This window comes from Carassius auratus, chromosome 14 (assembly GCF_003368295.1).
Source record: "Carassius auratus strain Wakin chromosome 14, ASM336829v1, whole genome shotgun sequence".
NCBI classification, from domain to species: Eukaryota; Metazoa; Chordata; class Actinopteri; order Cypriniformes; family Cyprinidae; genus Carassius; species Carassius auratus.
This window is the reverse complement of record NC_039256.1, coordinates 17,654,016-17,676,937: the sequence shown is the minus strand read 5'-3', so window position 1 is coordinate 17,676,937 and position 22,922 is coordinate 17,654,016. Positions and strand designations below refer to the sequence as shown.

Sequence of the window (22,922 nt, the reverse complement as noted above, 5' to 3'; positions counted from 1 at the left end):
AGATGGCATTAACTGGGGAATGTAGACACTGGGGGGTATTTTCGGTGATAGGTGCACTATTCCAGGTTTAACATTTGCAATTTGTTACCAATAATAATGGAAATGTCTAACCAAATCTCATGAGAAGATGATTTAATATGAATTGCTAAGTGATTCACATTTAAATGTGTGATTTTCAGAGGACCAAATTTAAGCATGAAAAAGTAGGCCTACCCCCTACCGTCACTGGGGTGTAAACAGATCAATGAAATAGCTTCCAATTCATCAAAATGCAAAATGGTTATGAATTTCCATCAGAGTGGTTTGGGAATACTGACTATGAACAGACTCCGATGTAAAGAAAAATTACAACCAAATATTTGAATAGTAACTACTGAAGTAAATAGGCTACTAGTATCTAATGAATAAACTGACATTTAAAAGTAGACACTACTTTGAAAGCAAGCGCTAGTAACATAGGTAACGTTATTCCATTGGAATACATATTAAAACGGCTTGCCATAGCTGAGGCTCCTGGTGTGAAGCTCTTGTGTACTATATGTTTTTCTTTCTCTGCCCGGAGCTGTACTACAGGCGGAAGTTACAGACGCTTGTGTTAGTGAAAACCTGAGGTGAGAAAGTGAAAAGCAGCGTAAATGATAAAAAACAGGCTTTTGTGACGATTTTAACAACAGCGCATCATATATGTGGACGCAGTTGCTTAATTTTCCCTTCTTGCATTGGCAGACTGCTGGTTTTCGTCGGTAAAGGCAGACTGGCATATGTATTGAGTTTGATGTCTGATTAGATGGTCAGATAGTGAAGCTCTCACACTAACTACACGCGCGCTCTAATTGGAACGTTCAGATATTTTGTTACATTGATACATTGTAGCCAGAAGTCGCGTTTCCGACTCTTGTTTATACGCTGTAGCTGGAGAACAGAAACATTCACTTTATTCAGCGATGACTCGATGGGGTTTAACATAACTGCTAAATCACGTATGTGACTTCCACAACAACCAAGCTAGTTGAGCTTTTTATCTCGGCGTTTTGCACTGGATCTACGTTGGAAGTGACCGACATGGCAGACAGCGGTCGGGTGAAGCACGACAGCCCGAGCTCGAGCCCCGGACCCGGGAGGAAAAAGGCGCAGCAGTCGCCCGGTTCAAAGGCGCGGTACTCCGTTAACGCTCCTGGACACTGCTTTCGGAAAGTGACCCTGACCAAACCGACCTTCTGTCATCACTGCAGCGACTTCATATGGGGGATTGTCGGGTTTGTTTGTGAAGGTAAGATGGTTTATCTTCTCTTTATCGTTTTTACCTTCTCTAATTCCACATTGCTGCAAAGGAGACACAGAAGCTCTTCTGAAGTGGCTCTAGGTGTCCTTAGAGAAATGCATTTACACAGATACAAATACAGCTGTATGTTTTGATACTGGGGTATGAGGTAGGTCAGAGCAGCCTTAATTTTCTCTTTACACAGAGTTCTGAGCAGGCAGAGAGCAGCCTTAACTCGACAGTGGAAAGAGATGCCTTTACGCAAAAGTGCTGTGGTAGAATTAGATGGCAGTTCTATGGTTAATAGACATATAGTTCTAGAGGAATACTCTCTCAAATAAAAATTTGTCAGTTGACAGTTTTAATGCATTTTGGGACACTTAACCAGTGCATTTGAAGTTTCTGATTTAGTTTCAAATGGAATTTTCCAACAAATTTGATTGGCAGTTATGAATGATTACGATCGGTGCACATGCCTTCCTGGAAAGGGAAGGAATGAAAAATATAATGTAAAAAAAAAAAAAAAAAGATGGAGGATGTCCAGCATCTCTCTCTCTCTTCTTCAAACATCACTCTCGACAGAATGATCGAATAGCTTGTCTACTAATTGGAGGAGACCCATTGATGCAGATCGATCCGACACACTCCTTCTGTTGGACAGGGATCTGTGATTGGCTGGTCATGTGCAGGAAGACACTTTGATGAGATCCATCTGATTGATGGAGGCCGGTGACAGTGTGAGAAGATCTGTACTATTCTCACTTCAGTCAGATGTTCACCAAACATGTTTCTCTTTACAGAGCTGCTTATTTGGGTAGCAAATAAACATGTAGTTGTTTAGCATGTTAGACTTTAATCCAAAGCAGATCTTCTGAACAAACCTCAGTGATGCCCAGTGGTATGATTGATTTTCTTTTGCAGGATTCAAGACTACAACCGACAGCCCAGATTACACTGAATTGAGTAAAAAAGAAAAAAAGAGTCCATATTAGTATATTCCATGTTTTCAGAAGTCAAAAAGTATCTTTGTGTAATAAGCAAATTGATATTTGATCTCTTGTTCCCTGATAATCTTCTACTCCAATGAGCTGTATATGTCTGCAAACTAATCATTGAATCGGTGAACTGAACTTGACAGCTGGATTGGGTCATTTACTGAATGAATCATTCACTTCTTCTCTCATAAACTCTAAATGCAAGGGTGGATACCAATCTTTTCAGTGAATCACTACCTAAATTTGCGATGCAAAGAATGACGTCAAAAGTCTTGGAATGTAGCACATGAGTCATATGAACAAATTTATAATGCCTTTGTGAATTTATGATGCTTTTGTGAAGCTTTAATCTATTGTAATGCAGCTATACCTCCTTTTGTATTCAGGACAGGTTTCCTAACCCTTGGCCTTGCAGAATCTATGATAGAGTATCACCTCTAAAGACTAGCCAGAGTCTGAACTCATTTCTTTTGACTCTTTATAAGAATTCATCACAATGCTGCTGAGCTGTATAAACTTTTATGCGCTGCAAATGACTGCAAAGTATTGATGGAGCAATATCCCCTTCTATCTGATGTCTGATGTTTTTCTATATGCACATAGAGTGAATGTAAACTAGAACTCATCTGGTCTTGCCTTTTTAAAGCCAGTTATGATTTCTTGGGTAGATTCCACTATGTTATGCTGCTCACCAGGGTTTCACTACAGGTCCTATATCAATGAAGCATTACTTTAGAGACAAGTGGACTGGATCGATGTGGCCGTGAGACAGGCAGGGATAGAAAGCAGATACTGATTGACAATATGGATGTTACCAGGCAGAGTGAGGCAGAAATGAGATGTTTCTGTTACGTAATGCGCTGCAGTGAAGTCGTGATTGACTCTAACAGGTTGGCATGGCAACATGTATTCCAATGGAGCAAGACGGCAGGCTGGATGCTGTAGCCAGAGGGACCGAGGGAGACTAGAACATAAGCACACACATGCACGCGCTACGCTGTCATTAGTGGTGTGTGTTTATTGCATTCATATAGAGACTAGTAACATGTCAGACTAACAAATTTCTGCATAGTAAATTGTAATGAAAGACATGAATATAGCCCTTTGTTACGGTTGACTGATATAATATAGATACAGATGTTCTTAAATGAAGACTTATTTAATGAAAACTAAATTTGTTAAAATACTTGAAAGCAAAATATGTAAATTATCTTATGCTGTCTCACAGAACTGGAAATTCTTGTTTGAAACCGAAAAGTGTTATCATTACATAAGGAACTATTTGGAATAATTGACCATTCTGTGATGTCAAAAATAGAATAATAATAATTTAAATTTTAACTGGTGTGGCTATACAATCGGCTATAACATTTTTTTTTTCTTTATTGTTTAAATGTACAATTGTAGAGGAATTTTGTTGTTGTTGTTTTTTTCGTAGCAGTCCTGTTTAAAGCCAATATTACATTAATCAAACTCCAGATATAAGATTACTTACTAAATGATTTTTTGATATAATGCATGAGACAATTAATTCATCAGCTTATATACAATAGGTCTGTCTCAGAAAACCCAGATATGTTCATATACAGTATTTAAAAAATATATTATGTTGACCATTTCAACTGTGCATGCACAACTGTTAATTACTGTAGAATGTAATTATGATTAAAACGCTATATTTAATGGTCGAGGTTCTATTATCATCTCTTTTTCAGGAAATATTTTTTGCCTACAACATGAAAAATGCTAACATAAAAATGGTAACATCTAAACTAACTGGTTTTATTCAGGTCAGAAATATATTTCATCATCCATGAAAAAATATAATAATAATAACAATTTTAATTGGTGTGTCTCCTTACAATAGGCTGTAACAATTTCGATTTGATTTTCAAACGAAAATCGAATCAATCTACATACATGAATTTATATAAAATTAACTCATTTATATGTGCTAAATCAGGTAGAAATTACTCTTTACAGTTGCAGAATACAGTTGGCATTGACATTCTACTGAATATTAAATTAAGAGAATGTGTATATATCTATCTATATATATATATATATATATATATATATACATATAAAACACACACACACACACACACACACACACACATATATATATGTAGTTATTTTGTAGTTATGATTTTTTCTTTTCATTTTGTGTTGTTCTACAGTTGCAGAATACAGTTGGCATTGACATTTTACTGAATATTAAATTAAGAGAATGTATATATATATATATATATATATATATATATATGTATATGTAGTTATTTTGTAGTTATGATTTTTTCTTTTCATTTTGTTTTATAATTTACAGTGGTCAAAAGGTCAGTTGCATCTTCTAGTAGCACTCTCCACTGACTTTTTATATTTTAGGATTAACATGAGGTGAAACTCTGGCTTCTAGTCTCGTGGCTAGTCTGACTATGTGTCACTAGTGTTTTGCAATGTTAGCTTTAAAAAAAACGGTTTAATGGGTTCACGTGCCAAAGGCTTGTGTTGATAATGAATGTGTAAACAAAACAGTCTTTGTGATTTCCTTAGCAGCGTGTGCATGTCATTTCTAACTGTTTCCAATTTCACTAGAGTGGTGGGCTTTACAGTGTGCGTGAGAACACGACTTTGGTACGGTAAACTTTCAAATGTTTTTCCTTGCTCTTGTGGTTTTGATAGTGAGAGGAGCTCAGCCTGACCAGCGAGATCACTTCCTGTCTCTGGCAAGCATGAAAACTAACAAATGCATCAGTGAGGTTCAGTCTGTGCTGAGGGCCAATGTGAGCTCTGACAGCAGCGTAAATAGGGCACACAGCCGCCATCGACCATAGAGACAGCTGATCATTGCTCTTGTCATTGTTACACATTGTTCTTTTAAGAGCTGTTCATGAAATATGCCTTTATATTCCTTTTGGTGATATTAAAGATTGATTTATTTCTAGGGTGAATTCTAAATTGTGAAGATCACAACATGGTACACTGGGCTTTACTTTCACTGCTGAGAAAGAATGACAAGTTTTCTTTTTGCTAAAGCTGCTTTACTCACATATCTTGGCAACATAATGCACCATAATTCTGTGGCCTACACTACATCTCTCTCTCTTTTTTTCCTTGCAGTGTGTAACTTCATGTCACATGAGAAGTGTTTGAAGCACGTCAGGACCGTGTGTTCCTGTATGGCTCCCACACAAGTTCAGGTGAGTGAAACGTGCCACATATGACGGGGCAGACATACATCATTAGTTTTATAAGTAAATCTCATAAAACATGTAAGATGAATAAATAAACATGCACACACACAATCTGGTCATATTTTATGACAAAAAAATATATATTTTTTTTTCATTATGTGACATTTTCTAGAACAATTAAGCACATTCACATTCCTGTACTGCAAAAATATATTTTATTTTATTCATTCCTTCATTTTGTTTTTCAGTAAAAACCCTCCATTACAATCATGACATTTTTTGATCATGATAATTTTTTTTAATAAAAACTAAATAAATATTTTAAACATCTGGATGCAAAAGCAATGGTTCTGTTCTGTTGATGGTTTTATAAAAATTCATTGGAAAAAAGCTTCATTGTTTTTGTACAAAATATATTTTCCTTATTTTTTTATTAATGTAGCTTGGATATTAAACTTACGAGGCAAGACAAGATTGTTTTCACTAACAAAGCATTACTGAGGCATCACAACGCTGAATGGATGCTCTGATGATAGCGGACACAAAGTCTTGAACAATTATGTTGTTAATGAAGAACGATCAAGCTGTATTGCAGGGTATGATCATGCAAGAAAGATCCTAATTAGCAGTCGATGCTTTACCTGTCTTATCCGTGGCTTTGCATGACAAACAGGAAGTGCATTACGCATTGAATCTACATGGAATAATTTAGTACTGACTGGAGCTGTTTTGCTCAGTGACACAGCAGTCAGTGTAGCCCTTTGTCCAGCTTTCATAATGAATTACTGATGACTTCCTGCCGTGTTGTGGTCTTTCGTGAAGGCCAAATGTCAGCCAGCCTTTGTGGCTTTGATAGCAGCTCATCTAGTAATAATCAAGAGCTTTATTATAACAGCCTTGCCCGGAAGTTTTTTTCTCTCTGCATACTAACTACTGATTATAAACCCAATCTACAGCTGATGACCTCATTGTACTGATATAATGCAGGGCCATCATTGTCCCAGGCCGGGGATGAAGGGGCCCACTTATACAAATTTTGTCGCCATCCCTGTAAATTTCAGCAATGGCCTTGGTGATATGAACATAATGTGTTGGCATGCTGATTTGGTTTGTTACACTTTGCTCTAGCATATTTGATTCTGTTCGGTTAGTCATATTTGAGTCAAATATTTTCATAATGGCTGCTAAACTGTTCATTTCACCATTTTAACTTTCTGCCTGGTGCTATGGTTTTATATGAATCCATTTTCTTGATATGTGATGTTGTGGATACATTGTTTTATACTAGCTTAGTCCATAGAAGAAAAAACAAAACAAAAAAACAATACTAATATTATTTTATTATTGTAATATTGTTGCATTCTTTGTCCAGTGTTAGTTTAGTATTATTTGTATAGGCCTACTATTATATTATTTATTAATATTTAGAAATAATTTTAGTTTTTTATTTCTATATATTTTTTCTATATTTTTTCTTTCTTTCTTTTTTTTTTTTTGTATATAGCTTACATGTATTTTTTAATTAAGTTTTATTGATTTTAGCACTTTTCACGTCCCTTAGATCCCAAGGCAACATTTCTCATTTTCAAAACAACATTTATTTATTTTGCTTTTTTTGCTTTTTCATCTTCTACTTTGTTTCGTGTTTTGAGTTTTGTGTTATGTTTTGGTTTAGTTTGGTTAACAACGACACCGTTATTGTTTGTCTAGTTGCTAGGCCAGCGGTTTTAGACATGGACAATTTGTACTTAGATAATTAGAGGATTCAAATTAAAAATTAGATAAAAAAAAAATCATATCCATGTATTTATTTATTTATTATTTAAATGTTAATTTATTAATTAGGATTGGAATAATAAGTGGGCATTAGCAGGGTTCTTATCCATAACAATGACTGAAAACTGTCCTATGACTTTGAACAGTTACTTGGTCTTGAAGAAATACTGCTAAATATAAAACAGGATGTACATTTTTTACCATGAAAAACTGAACAGTTCTTGCTGGTTAACAGCATGTGATAAAGTAACCGCATGAGATGCTTGCTGCTTGGAAACTTCATCCTCTCAAAGTGCTGATACCACATGTGCCACTGCATCAGCGCTGTGTTCACAGTGAGAAATACCTGCCTCGCTTTCACCAAACCGGCCGGCCAATCGCATCAGAGCAGCCGTAGGGCACGACAGAAGGCTGAATCAAGAACCATGCCACAGCAAAACTTCATTTAAACCGAAAGATAATGAGGTGGAACAGAAACCACTGGTCTGCATAAAACACAGGGCCTTAGAGACTCTTCTAGAAGTTTGCTTTCATACATAATGCATGCAGAGACAACAAGAAAGTGCATGCAGTGTTTTAATTCTCTTTTTCTAGTTTCTCTGGCTGTAAGACTGATGAGTTCAGTTTGAAAAGGAAATGGATGTGACTTTTTTTTTTGTACTGGCTGAAGACTTTTCTCAGCTCTGTGTGTGTGTGTGTGTGCGTGTGTGAGCATGTGTGTATGTGTGTTTGTGGGTGGGTGGGTGGTGTAGGAGTGAATCAGTCTCCGAGCCAACTGCTCCATTAACCTTTACTAAACAACCTCGCTGAACCGCATCTGAGGAAATACGAACACAACAGTTGCAGCCATTCGACACTGTCATTACTGAAAATCAAGAATATCTCCTTTAAGACTTGAAAAAGTTTATAATAGTCATGTATCACCTTCTGTGAATAAGCGGAAATAAAATAAATGGTTGAATCATTTTAAAAACAAGAAAACGTGCATGCAACACATTTCACTTCTGAAATGTAACAGATTTCCAAAACAAAATCAGTTTGACAGGATAAAATGTAGGGTTGTGTTAAATAGACAGGTTTTAAATTTAATGAAGTTGTGAAATAAACATTTTCTTTGGAGTAACTTGTGATGAAACATTCACAATAAGGGACCAATGTTATTTTAATATAGGATTTAATTCAACTCCCACAAATTAAGGTCTAAAAAAGGTCTAAAATTCTAAATTCATTCCCAATTCCTAAATTCATGGCAGAAAGTCCTAAATTTAATGCCATGGCATTAAATGTTGCATGCACTGCAAATTTTGTTTTCCAATACAAATATCTAAACATCAAGATACATTTACTTGATGCAAATTGAACATATTAAATCTCATTTTCTGAAACATAAAAAAGTGAGTTATGCAACAACAAAAAAACAATAACAAGCATGGGATACGAAAACCTTTGAATTATCTCATAAATTAACTCAAAGTTTCTTTCCATTTAAATATTATGTTCCATTCAGTTATTATTATTATTATTTATTTTGTAAGGTTTATATACTAATATAGTAGCTTTTATTTTTATTGTTTTCGTTTACATTGTAATTTAAGTTTGTTTTAGTTTTTTCAGCTTTTGATATTTTTGTTCTAAAGTTTTGAGTTAAAATTATTTTATTTTAATATTAGTATTTTATTTTATTTCAGCTTTTTTTTTTATCAGTTTATAATTTTAGTTTTAATTAGCAATAACCACTGCCAGGGATAATTGAGTACACAAATAGAGTAATATTTGATATCACGTTATCCTTAAAGTAATTACTCAAAATGTAACTTTGTTGTATCACGAATCTTAATCTATTCTATGAATGTTAATCAAAACAACAAAGAGGGAAAGCTTTATGTTATGGGCTAGCAAAACAAAATCAAGCATCATTTTTCCATCCATTTTTTCCAAAAGCACCATTTCGGATTTAGTACCTCAGCAGTAGACATTTACAGGAGCCAGTCACCTTTAGGATTAGAGAGATGGCGGCTAATGACAGGAAGCGAGGTCACGTCCGGTAGGATGCTCTGCAGTCTACTGTAGTGACTCCCCCGGGAGGCCTAGAGCCAGTGAGGATGTGTCCACTGCAGGAGGGAGAGGTGGGCCGCAGCTCAAGGACACATGCTGTAGGGTGTGTGTGTGTGTGTGTGTGTGTCTGTGTGTGTGTGTTTGTTTGAGGCCTCATCATCAAAGATCTTGTGAACCTCAGCAGCCTTAACCACAAAACCTCACCATATTTTCCTCCGTATTACATGGAATTATATTTTGGTCCCTAGAGTTTAGGTGTTTTCTGTGCAATATCTGTATTTTGGCTCATGATATTTCTCAGCATTATGAAAATGAAGGCGATCCAGGCTTCTAAACAGCTGTTCCGTGTCTGTGAGCTCAGACATCAGTGAGTTCGATTTCTGGCTCCCTCACAAGAGTCTAAATAGCCTGATTTGCTTGAGCAAATGTCAAGCTATTTTTCTTTGTGTTCCCAAGCCATATATCCAAATATTGAGTAAGCCACCTAATCTATCCCACTGTACACTGTGTGCTGTGCTGCAGTGAGAATGTCTGCCATAAATGTCACTTCGTTTTTTTTTTTTTTCACTGACATTGACAGGTCTGCCACTGTAATTGAGTTAATGTCCCTTGCCTTTTTGCAGTACTTGCATGTTCACTATCAGAGAAAGATCTGCAAAAAATAATGGTACCTTTAAGGGGTACAGCAGCTTATCACAGGTCCTCAGGACCCTGAAAGGGATACCTTGGTATATTATATGTTAAATGCAGTGCTGTGCTGCTGACCGCAAGACCCTACAGCAGACCGTGAACACAGCTGCAAAGATCATCGGTGCTTCTCTCCCCTCCATTCTGGACATTTTATTTGTACAATGCTTTAGTAAAGCTACCAGTATCATGAAAGACCCCACCCGTCCCTCCCACAGTCTCTTTCAGCTCTTGTCATCAGGAAGACGGTACTGTAGCATCAGAGCACACTCTACAAGACTGCTCAACAGCTTTTCCCCAAGACTGTGAGAGCCCTGAATCACCTCAACCCCCTCTGAAATCCCATCCACAACCCTAGCTCCTGAAACCAGGATCCTCTCTCCCCCATCCCACCACACCACATGAAAACTGTTGAAAACCTCAAGAACACTGTGCAATTCTGAGTGTGCTACACACAGGTGAGTGGGCTGGACAAACCACCTGTAGAAACACGCACTCTTTTCTCTCTATATGCACCAGACACTTTCTTATAAAGACTCCATGTTACAAGGTCACAAATGTTTACTTGTGAATGTACCAGAAATCACATTGCACTACTTGCTTCTTAACCTTAAATACCTCTTTTGCATAATATCATGTACAGTTATTATGTAAAGTACTTGTTTAGTCTGTCTTAGGTTATATGTATAGTCAGTTTTTTATAGTATACGTGTAGTTAGACTACCGCTTCAGAAAGTTAGCTATGTAGGTCTAAAAATTGTTCTTACGTCTAGTGTTGTGTGTTTATTTTTATGTTTATTTGTGTAGCACAGTGCTCCTGCGAGACACGACATTTCGCTCCACTGTATGTTCACACGTGTAGCGGAATGAAAATAAAGCTCGACTTGACCTGACTTGACTTAAAAGGATAGTTCACCCAAAAATCTAAATTCTGTCATTAAATACTCTTTTGTCATTCCAAACCCGTAAAACATTCATTGGAAGGTTTTCCTTCCAATCTTGGAACACAAATGACACAAATGAAATCTGAGAGCTTTCTGAGTCTGACCCTCCATAGCGAACGTGTGTCAAAGAATGGCAGGGAAGAGAATAAATTGTTGAATAAATTAGTTATTTTTGTTTGCTTTGCACACAAAAAGTATTCTCATAGCTTAATAATATTAGAGTTGAACCACTGATGTCACGTGGATTATTTTATCGATGTCCTTACCATGTGTCTGGGTCTAGTAACATTTCAGTGGCATTGCTGATGTTCTAGCATAGACATCCTTAAGAGAATTTTCCGCCAATTAAAGGGAGTTTTTCCTGTGTATGAGAATTATAATGATGTTTTTTGCAGCTTAGTGAATGAAGATCGGCTCAAGAGCACGTCTCACTTACCCAGAATGCCTTGGGCGAACTGGTTTGGTACCAGAACACACCTGTAACCAATAATTCACCAGCCTACTGAAGTGTTTGTAGAATTAATTGCCAACCTGCTCATCAAGCAGCCGAAAGACCAAAGTGCTGCCCATCAAGAGTGAGAAAATGGGAAGGAGAGAGCAAAAAGCCTGACTTCTCCTCCCCTGTTTCTGTGCTTTCACAATCTGCTGTGTGATTCAGAACGTGTTCCCGTGAAATCACTCGTTAAAGATGGGCACACGGAACAAGACAGTCCGGCTGGGATTTGTCAGTGCATCTCTTCACTACATCAGAACAATTTGCTTTGGGTCTTTGAAAGCTCAAGCTATGCTCACATTAAAAGTTAAATTCTGGACGTTATTTTGCTGGATTCCATTGTGAATCAACTTGATTCATTCCATTAAGTCACAATCCAATTCCACTGTGATGCTCAATGCATCTGATGCATCTACATCAGTGTAAATGCATTGTTTTACAGTATACATGCAGCTGTGGTTTCCTTGATCCGATCACAGTGCATTTAAACTTAGATTTTGATGTGGTCAAATGCTACCTGATTCTGAACCGATCAACCAAAATTGCATTTTAGATGTAAAGGGACCTCTATAGAATGTAAATATGTGGAAGGAAAGGGAAAACCACTCTTTGAATGCATATAATTGAATGTGTATATCGAGTCATTGTAATAATTTCCTATTGTGATTTTATATTTGATTTTGATTCCGTAAGCAGAGAAATGCACTCTTTGTATGTTTAATAATGCTACACTGTAAATATTTGTCATAAACATGTGCTGCATATAAAACAAATTCAGAAAGCAGATCTTATGTTACTTATGTCTACTTGCTTTCATATTTCATGTGTGTTCTGACACTCATGGAAGAAAGTTTTTTGGCACTCAGTGTGGAAAGGCCTTAACAGAGGAAGTATTAGGTTTCAGTGTATTATTATGTTCACTTGTTTTCTGAATATTATTTACGAAAAAAATGAAATGAATATCAGATGCGATGACGTGCTGGAATAAAATGCATTTCTATGGATGCTTCCACATAGACTGCAAACATATGCGCACCGAAAATGTGAATATTTTTTTTTTTCAAACCAGTCTGACTAATCTTTTCAGTTTCGCAAAGCGAAATCATGAGCCGTCCAATGAGATTTTAGTTAGGATCATGTGACCGGAGCAGCTGCTGTTGAATTAGCAGAAAGCGAATGAATTGTAATTATAAGAATGGCCCATGTTTCGTGCATGTAGTATACGACACTCCTCGTTCTCTATTCTGTTGCTTTTTTACACATGCATTGCTGTACATCAAAACTTTCCTCTCTTATAAATCTGAGGGGTTTCTTCATAATCTGCAACACAATTAGATCCTATTCTGCTTTTCCTTGGGGAATTTTTAAAGTTTATTTTTGGTACATGAAATCAAAAAGAAAAGACATCAACTATTTAAATCCTAAATGCCTTCTGCATTTCTACTCACCTCCCCCAGACAGGAAGGAAATGCAGGAATCTGCGTGCTTTCCCACCATTCACACTACTCAGACAGGAAGTGATGTCACAGAGGTACATACCGATCGTGCAGTGCTCACTGACACACGACCAGCCCATTAGTCATGTCTGATTTGTGACTAGTTAGAATAACTCAGTTTTTTTTAATGACTTACTGATTTGGAAAACTGAAAACTTTAGGTAAATGGTATGACTAGGCACAGATAAAATCTGCTGATACATGTTCTGTGTGGGTTTCGAGATAAAATCTCAGAACATGTTAAAATGTGTTAAACTGAAGAACCTGAGGGTGCTGCATTCTCTGGCATGCATATACTTTCCAAATCTGCCGAGTAGGGTGTACATTTCTTGTGGACCTGGAAATGACTCAAACAGATCACGGAATTATTGAACCCTTTCTTTAAAATCTGATTTCATGAAGTGAATTAGACCTCTCAGACAATGTGAAGATAACTTGTGAGTTGGTTTCAATTCGGACCAGCACAATGTGCCCTTCAAGTGGAGTTGGAAGTGTAATAATCTGGAAATGCTGTAAGTCTGACTCGGAGGTACGAGTTTCACTAGTGCACTCGAAGACAGAGTCCCAGATTTTATTTTATTAATCATTCTTCTCCTTGTTTGTGGTATAGGTTCCTGTAGCGCACTGCTTTGGTCCCGCCGGTCAGAAGAAGAGGTTCTGCTGTGTTTGTCGGAAACATCTGGAAGGCAGTTCAGCTCTGCGCTGTGAAGGTGTGTGTGTGTGTGTGTGTGTACTTGTTTATGCTACATTGTGGCATTGTCCCCATAAGGATAGTAAAGCCTGAAATTTTTGTAATTGTAGGGACTGGCCTGCCGTCCCTAAGAGGGAAAATAAATGATTAAAAATAGTAAATTATGTTTATCTGAAAGTGTAACAGTGCAGAAGTTTTTCTCTAAGGGGCAGGGGCAGTATAAAAGTAATAGAAGTCTATGGAAAATCCCCACAATTCACTGAAACAAATGTGTGTGTGTGTGTTTTTCAACAGTATGATAGCATCAGGATGTTTTCACCATATTAATGATTTTTAACTCCTAATATAAGGGCATTTTTCATGTCATGAGCTGACTTTGCCACAAACAGAATTCCAATCAATAGTGGCGATCGGTGACTTTTCTTATGCACATTTCCTACCTCATTAAATGAAATACCCCTCCAATCCTTCTTCTCTCATTTCAGGTTTATCGATAGTTATTGGAATGCCAGAATAACATCAATCTACTTTTCCAAGTAAAACTGCCGAACGATGTTTACACGTAGTTACGTTATGATCAGAGGGTGGGGAGATGTTTCTGCATCAACCAAATGATTTTTTTTTTAGTTTTTCCAGTGAATAGGAGTTCCTCTAAAACTCCCACTCAGAAAACACTACTCCAATACCATCTAAAATACCAAAGATAATATCTAACAAAGGTAGCCCTTAAAATAAAATCTTCAGAATGTTCAACATTGTCTAATACCAAAAATGTAAGACATTTTAAGAGGACTTTCAGAATTTTCTTTACTTGAGAAAGGCTAGGATTAGGGTTAATATACAATTATGATCTTCAGCTGGCTGGACTGATCCAAGTGTTTATATAGGAGAGGGGGAACGGAAAAAATAGTTTTATTTGTTGACTGTTTATTAAGTATAATGCATGTATAGTTTGAATCAAGATTTGTATACTTGTGTGAAATTAACCTTACCTTTTTGTAGAAGGTAAAAAAAAAGGTGAATTACCTTGAAATGGATTCTCTCTTGTGGGCGGAGCCTAGACTATAAAAGAGCTGTTTTATAATATTTCTCATTTGAAGGGAAAGTTAACGAGGACAGTTGATAGTGCAAACCATGTCAGTTATTTGAAAACCTTTTCTTAGAAGGAAGCTCAGCCTAGAGCTGGTAGAAAGTATATCTTATAGTAGCAAAAGCAGTCAGAAATTACAAGGGTCAGAAAAGGCGTGGATTATGTTTGTGTTCAATTAAAGTAGAGTCTCGATTCGAAGTGGTATTTTGGGAAATGAACCAAAATAGAAAGATGTAGGTGTGGCCTACTGAAAGTCAGATATTCTTCTCTGCTAATACACATTACGATTGTTTGCTGTGCAATCTGGTTTGTTTGGCTGGTTTTAGAGGTGTTTTACACAGTTGCGGGGCCAAGCTTAAACAAACATAATGGACGAAACTGGGAAGATTTAAGCAGGGTTTTAAAAAAAATGCTCAACATTTCCACTTTATTTTAATAATCAGATCGTTTCCTCTAAAACCTTTATTTTCCCGTTTCCCCCAAACCCTCTTGTTTTCTTCTTCTTATTTTTCTTCTGTTATTGCTCATTTGTCTGTGCTGGTCGTCCCTGTTTGGAAAGCATTTGTTGCCATGGAAATGGCAGAATGGCCTTTTGCAGTGGGCTGAATTCTAAGAACCGAGCTGAGAGAAAAACACTGCACTTCAACTCTCTCTTTCATTTCTCTTCCCCTCTCTCTATGCTTACAAAAGGCACAAATGAAGCTCAGAAGAAAAGTCGGTCTTTAATTCCCACACCTACTCAAACATTTGTTACACTAATGTGAATTAAATGACTTTTTGTATCATCTCGCAGGCAGTACCAGTTCATCAGATTTCCACTGCCCTGTGGAAATAAAAAATCATTTATGAACTGTTATGCCTCAGATGATGTTTGCTTAGTGGATAAATCACATAAAGACTGTAACCTCACCTCACATGTTTTTCAGTGTGTGAGCTGCATGTGCACAGCGACTGTGCCCCATTCAGCGTTAGCGACTGTCGTTTCTGCCACCAAGATGGAGGGCAAGACATTGTGAGTATGAGAACCATGACTACACCATCTACTGATGTATCAACCTCGACATTTAAAGCCCGTAGACCAGAGAATAAAACCATGGGCGACCTCCACACAGAAATTAGAGCTTGCTGTAAATGAAAGTTTTACTTTGTGTATAATCCAAAATTATTTCTGGCATTTTGGCATTATAATCTGGATTGGATTTTTTTACTTCAGAAACTGTCCCACAGCAAAGGATGCTAATAGGGATTAGAAACGAAGGAATGAAGAAAAGAAAGGAAATAAAATTGTATTGTTCCCAAGAGAAAGCAGGTTTTGACAATGATTGGAGAGAGAAACTAGAAACTCAGAGTGCACCCTAGTGAAATAATACATGGGATTTTGTTTATTAAAATTGGGGACTAGATTGCAAGTTCGCAGTATGTGTTCTTTTGCATTTTCACATTACAAGAAGCAGAATAAAAACTGAGCACCCACCGCACAGTGACTGATTTAATGAAAAGAGCTTTTGCCACTGAAGTTGTGCTATAAATGTCACAGATACAAATCCTTTTACTGATTTTACTGACAGAAAAAGATAGAATTCAATGGAAAATCTATCTGATGAATAATTATTATTTATAGTGCATCCTCTTAGGAATATGCTTTCTGTGTAAAGGTGTTATATTTTGTGGAGTTTTGCATGAGGGCATAAAAGTTCCTTATGTAAATTTAGCTCATGTTCAATTTTTTTTTCATGTAAATTCATTGTGTTGAACAAACAGCAAGATGCTTAAAGTGACTTCTATGTAAGCGCTGCTTTAAATATTGCTATATACCTTTTTTGTTCATAAATTACACTAACTGTACTTTTACACTGGCTAATATTTTTATCCTTGGCTGGGGAATAGTCATTAGATTAGTCAAACAACAATTTTGAAGACTGTTGATCTTGTTCCCTAGCACTCAAAATAATTTGCCTTATCAGAACATGATTTTGTCTTAATTCGATTTACTCATAAATAGAATTATATAATTGGATCATTTCTAATTATAGATCAAACTATCCTACTCCTAAAATTGACAGGAAATGATAGATGGATAAGAATGTTCTTTAACGACAGAATAAAGAGTAACACGGATGTTGATCCAGGAGCCTGTCCTGGGTAAATCACATTCCCTAGCTTTATTAATGCTTTAGATTGTGTTACCGGCCACATGGTTTTTCCTAACCCATCATCCCCTGCTGCTCCGATAGGACACGTACCAGCACCACTGGCGGGAGGGGAACATGTCCTCAGGTGCCCGCTGTGAGGTCTGTCGTCGCACCTGCAGTTCTTCCGATGTCCTGGCTGGCATGAGATGTGAATGGTGTGGCATTACGGTAAGTGTGTGAGTTGTTGTTGTTATTATTATTATTATTATTTTTTTTTTAAAGTCCACCCAGCCCACACTAGTCTTATCATTCAGCGCTTTCAGTTTGCCTGCTGTCAACTGGATTCATCACACAAACGGCTTCATTATTTAGTTATAGATGGGCTCTCAGGCTGTCGTGTCTCACAATGAGTCAATTTATTATTTAACAGGTGCAATGTAGGATGCAGCTCCTGTCAGCATTTACAAAAATGTACTCTGCTGAAGCTGAATACAGGCAAGCTTGCTGTGTTTTTGTATTCCTTTGTCATCTTGGCAGTGGAAATTTCTTTTATTGCCTGACCTGGTTTCTTTGTTTCAATGTACTGTAGGTAGTTACATTATGTAATGTAGCTACATTAATATCAACTTCAAACCATGACTATAGCCTAAAATGGGGAAAAAAATATTCCAAGGCAGTTGAACTTGAATATACATATCCAAAAATGTTGAGGTTTTTCTTTGTTTTTGACAAGTCTCTTAATGCAGTGATGCATTTTTAGCAAAAATAAAGTAAATATAGTAATATTGTGGGAATTTTTATTTTAAGGTTAATATGCCTAAAAGCTGAATTAGGAGTAGTCAGTTCTCCAGTCTTCAGCAGCACATGATCCAGTTGCTGCAGTTGTTGCAGTTGAAAACAGTTCAAAACAGTCTTTTGGAATTTCAATAGTAGTATTTTGTTTGACTTAAAGGTCCCATGACATGGGTTATTTCCTTTTCTTTAAATGCTTTTTAATGTTTCCTTAGGTGTACTTATATTGTGTACTTATATATGATTTTTACATTTAAAATTTAGAAATAAAAAGCATTTTTAGATCCTGATATTAGCCCTCTGGCTTGAATGCTCTGTTTGAAGGGGCGTGTCTGCTGTGAGACTCCGAGTAAACCACAACTGTTGTGATTGGCTGACATCTTTGCATTCAATGTGCATTCATGTGGAACCCCTCTCAAATATATATATATATATATATATATATATATATATATATATATATATATATATATATATATATATATATATATATATATATTTACTATTACAGCTGTCGAGATTAACGAATCGTGGAAGTGTGGATTATATAATAATTTTTTCGATCTTCTCCCATCACATGAAAGGCTGCAGTGATGAGCATTGAGTAGACAGAGTCTGTTTATCGCGTGGATGCAGTGATCTCGTCATTATTGAAACACGTTTTCTCTCACATAATGCTTTCACCACAGCTAACAGCAAACACATGAATGCAGTAAGAGCTCCGTTGTGCAGCATTACAGCGTCATTCATTGTAACGGCAGTTTGGGCAAGTGTGCAGATATACTCGCGATGTGTAACAGCTCCGGAAAAAAGCAAGCGTTCTTTGATTGCTCTCTGTAGTTAAATCACAATTTAAATTAAAGCTGCAAGCAGCGATGAACGGGCCCTCGCACCCGGGCTCACCGCCATCGTGTTGCTTTAGTAAAAAGGTGAACGTTGAGAAATATGCATTTAATGTCCTAAATATAAGTGGAATATATCAAAGTATATCCCATATATGTGCCAATCTTACCGTTGCCAGCAGGTGGCGCTATCATTATAATGGAATATTGGCCTTCAGATGTGTTCAGGCCAGGACTCTTATCGAACATGTGAAGTTTGGGGAAGATTGAACATTTTATGCTTGAGTTACAACAACTTCTCTTGCTGTGGCAAGACATCAAATTTTGTCATGGCGCCATGGAAACGCCCTTTAACAAAAACTCAAGATCTCCAAAAGTTAACATTGCACAGGCCTTTAGATTAGACTGACCACAAAATGTATGTTAATCTCAAAAAAATTATAGGAGTAGTTTTTCACAGCGTAAAACATGTCACTTCCTGTTGCCAATAGGTGGCGCTATGACTATAACTGAATGTGGGCATGTAGATCTGTTAAGGGCAGAAGTTTTATCTAACATTTGAAGTTTGGGGCAGATTGGACATTGTATGTCTGAGTTACAGCAACTTCCTTTTTCATGGCGAAACATCGAAATTTGTCAGGCCGCTATGGACACGCCCTTTAACGAAATCTAAAGATCTTCGCAATTTAACATCACAAAGGGCTTAAGATTACACTGACCAGGTTTGGTGTTGATCTGAATAAATCTCTAGGAGGAGTTCGTTAAAGTACAACCCCTGAAAATGGCAAAAACAACGCCAATTTTGCAGAGAAAATTCTAAATAACCGACTTCCTGTTGGGATTCGGATTTCGTGCCAAGAGACTTTTTTGTAGGTATTGGTGTGTTACATGTGTATACCGATTTTTGTACATGTACGTGAAATATAGCTCGAGGCACACTCTGTTGAATGTGTATAGGTGGCGCTATCGAGCCATTTTGCCACACCTGATGGAATGTTGGCCTTCAGATGTGTTCAGGCCAGGACTCTTATCACACATGTGCAGTTTGGGGAAGATCGGACATTTTATGCCTGAGTTATAACATCTTTTATTCCTATGGCGAGACATTGAACTTCGTGACGGCGCCATGGACACGCCTTTTAATGAAAACTCAAGATCTTCACAACTTAACATCGCACAGGCCTTTATATTAGACTGACCACAAAAAATACATTGATGTCATAAAATTTCTAGGAGTAGTTCATCGCAGTGTAAAATATGACACTTCCTGTTGCCAGTAGGTGGCGCTATGACTATAACTGAATATGGGCATGTCAATCTGTTCAGGTCAGGAGTCTCATCAAACATGTGAAGTTTGGGGCAGATTGGACATTGTATGTCTGAGTTATAGCAACTTCCTGTTTCATGGCGAATCATCGAAATTCGCCAGGCCGCCACGGACACGCCCTTCAACGAAAACTCAAAAGCTTCGCAATTTAACATCGCAAAGGCCTTCAGATTAGGCATACCAAATTTGGTGTTGATCTGAATGAATCTCTAGGAGGAGTTCGTTAAAATACAACGCATGGAAATGACAAAAATGACACAAAATTTGCTCATAATATTAGTAATAACCGACTTCCTGTTGGGTTTCGGATTTTGCTCCAAGAGACTTTTTTGTAGGTATTGGAGAGTTACATGTGTATACCGATTTTCATACATGTACATGAAACGTAGCTCGAGGCGCACACCGTTGAACGTGTATAGGTGGCGCTGTTGAGTCATTTTGCCACACCCACTTCTGAAACCCATATCAGACGTAAATTTTCGCCAGTTCTGAGGTGTGTGCAAAGTTTCATGACTTTTCGAGCATGTTTAGGCCCTCAAAAATGCGATTCATTTTGGAGAAGAAGAATAATAATAATAAATATAGCTGCAAGCAGCGATGTCGGGCTCAAGCCATCAGTGCAACGCCACCCCGGTGGCATCAGGATAACTGTGCCCAGCGGGCATAAGCATTTACAGTAACCCTCTGACAATCAAGCTTTAAGGGATGCGGCAGTTAAAGGGTTAATCCGACCAATCTAGACTTTGAAATCACATACACAGGACAATATATATAACTTTAGTAACACTTTATTTTAATATTTATAAAAAATGTATAAGGTGTGCATTGTAGCTGACACCTATATGAACACATTACAATTGTTTTATGACTGCAAGTCTTTCTTCTCAAATGCTATTGAGCTTCAAATTTGCATTTGAGCCCATGTGAAAAAGTAGCATAATTTACATATGACTTACAGTTTGTTGTAATAAATATCAAACATTCAATTTAATTGTGCATTATAGCTGTCACCTAGATGAACAATTACAGTTGTTTTTATGACTGTAAGTCATTCTCTTCAAATGCTACTGACGTTAGAAAAGTGTATAACAATATCACATGTAACTTTAGAGACCGGCCCTAAATTTGAGACTCTAGAAAGTCCAATGTCAAGACAACTTTATGCCTGTTTTATTTTCTTTAGTTTTCTTTTCTCTGTGCCGGATTGCTGATGTCCTATACCCAGGCATAGATGTCCATCCATCAATTACGAACATTCAGCCGCAAACATGAGGTGTGAGCGGTCGCGAGCGCAGATGGGAGAATGGCGCATGTTTTTTTTTTGTTTTTTTGAGCAACTGGGATGGTGCCCCCTCTGGGAGTTGGTGCCCTACGAAGACTGCATACTATGCATATAGGGAGCGGCGGTAAAATCTCGAAGATATATTCCTCAAACCATCTTACAAGAGGAGGTGATGCTAATCCTTCAAGAATATACAGTGTACAGTTGGATTCTGAATTCTGAATCAAACTGGGTTGTGTTTATTTATTTATTTTATAAGACAACTGAGACTTTAATCTCCTTTGTAATATATGTGCTTTTAAACCAAGAACAATTTATTTATAGATGTATTACTGCTTAATAATGACTATTATTAAGGGAAAAGGCTTTATAATCATGAACTATTTACTAATGCTTAGCTAATGAGTGCAATTATTATAAAGTGTTACCAAATGCATATACTAATGTTAACAAATTAGACATTATTTTACAGTGTTACCAAATCCTTAAATAATGTATTAGTGTTTTGTAATGATTTTAATGACCTATAAGCATTTGTGAAATAGTTTTGCTTGCATTGCAGCTTTATCTGTCAGTTGAAGAGTTTTACTGTTACATCCATGAGATTAATAAATGTCATGTCACGTCACAGGTTGTCATAGGTCAGTATCAAATGAGTTTGAAATTATTATTTGCAGCACAAATTAGGGTTCTTAGGATGTTTTTAAATCCCTAAAACTGTCAGAAAAGGATAAGGCCTAAGAGATTTCTTAACCTGTAATGAAAAGAAAAAACACCACCATTAGCAACAACAAAAAACAATAACAATTTAAAATACAGGTTTTTTTTTTCCTGATTATTAAAGGGATGATTAGGTCTCTCTCTCTCTCTCTCTGCCAGACAGCCCCTCCCTACAGTCCACACACACTGTCACAGTCACCAACCCCCTCACACTCCCCCTCCCTCTCCCCCTCCCTTCCCTCACACAGACAGGGTGGCCAGAGTGAGATCATGTCAGTTGAGAAGTCTGACAGTTTTTTAATTTTCTTTTATCCATACAGTGTTGTAAAGTCGTGAAACTATGCATATTTCCTCAGAATGATTTGATCTTTGTATGAAAAAATGCTTTGAAGTGTTTGGAAGCTGCAATTTAAACATACAAGACAATTAATGTTTCCCTTTTTACTGTCATTTCAAAAATTCACCACGACAAAACCGTTCAAGCTAACCAAAATCCGTTCGCAATTTAAGTTCCTCAATGGTTTTTCTTAATGTAGACAAAGTTTGGTGTGTATAGTGTACTTCCCCTGGGAGGAGTATGCATTAATTCCCAAAAGAAAATTCCCAAAAATCCATATTCAAGTCAAAATAGCCAACTTCCTGTTGGTCGTAGCTTATGACTGTGAATTAGAAAGTTGTCCGTCTTGATAAGAACAATTTATGTACCAAGTTTGGTGTCTGTAGCTAAAACTAATCCCCCCACTTTTGACAAAAGGTGGCGCTATAGAGTGCCTCTTCCACGCCCTTTTAAAAGCTTTTGCCATGGTCTAACTATCTTTAATACTGATACTGTTTCGAGTTTCATGTAAATCTGAGCTAGTTATCTGCCTAAAAATCACCAGAACAGAACATTCAAGTTTGACACGTTGCCATGGCAACACTATATTAGATATAAATATCCCCATGACAGATTGTCTTCGGCCGTGTTTTGTCATTATTCTGATGAAGTTTGAAGCAAATCAAGTAAAAATAAGATGCTGAATTCAAAGCGTTCTGAAAATAATTCACTTCCTGCTGCCAGTTGGTGGCGCTATAACTTTGACTCCTAAAAGGCACATATATACGATCGGTATCATACAATGAACAAACAATTAAGTTTGATCAAA

The 22,922-nt window shown here is 37.0% G+C and overlaps 2 protein-coding genes across 2 annotated transcripts in view; both read left to right on the top strand.

Moving 5' to 3' along the window:
* The window catches only part of LOC113113858 (RING finger protein 44), a 1,123,463-nt gene that overhangs the window by 517,097 nt on the left and 583,444 nt on the right, over window positions 1–22,922 (top strand). The window lies entirely within an intron of this gene.
* On the top strand, window positions 510–17,489 carry LOC113113865 (diacylglycerol kinase theta-like). Its single transcript, XM_026280387.1, has 5 exons — window positions 510–1,270; window positions 5,377–5,456; window positions 13,512–13,611; window positions 15,609–15,694; window positions 16,917–17,489. The coding sequence occupies exons 1-5, from the start codon at window positions 1,063–1,065 to the stop codon at window positions 17,052–17,054; spliced, it is 612 nt and encodes a 203-aa protein (XP_026136172.1). The 5' UTR covers window positions 510–1,062; the 3' UTR covers window positions 17,055–17,489.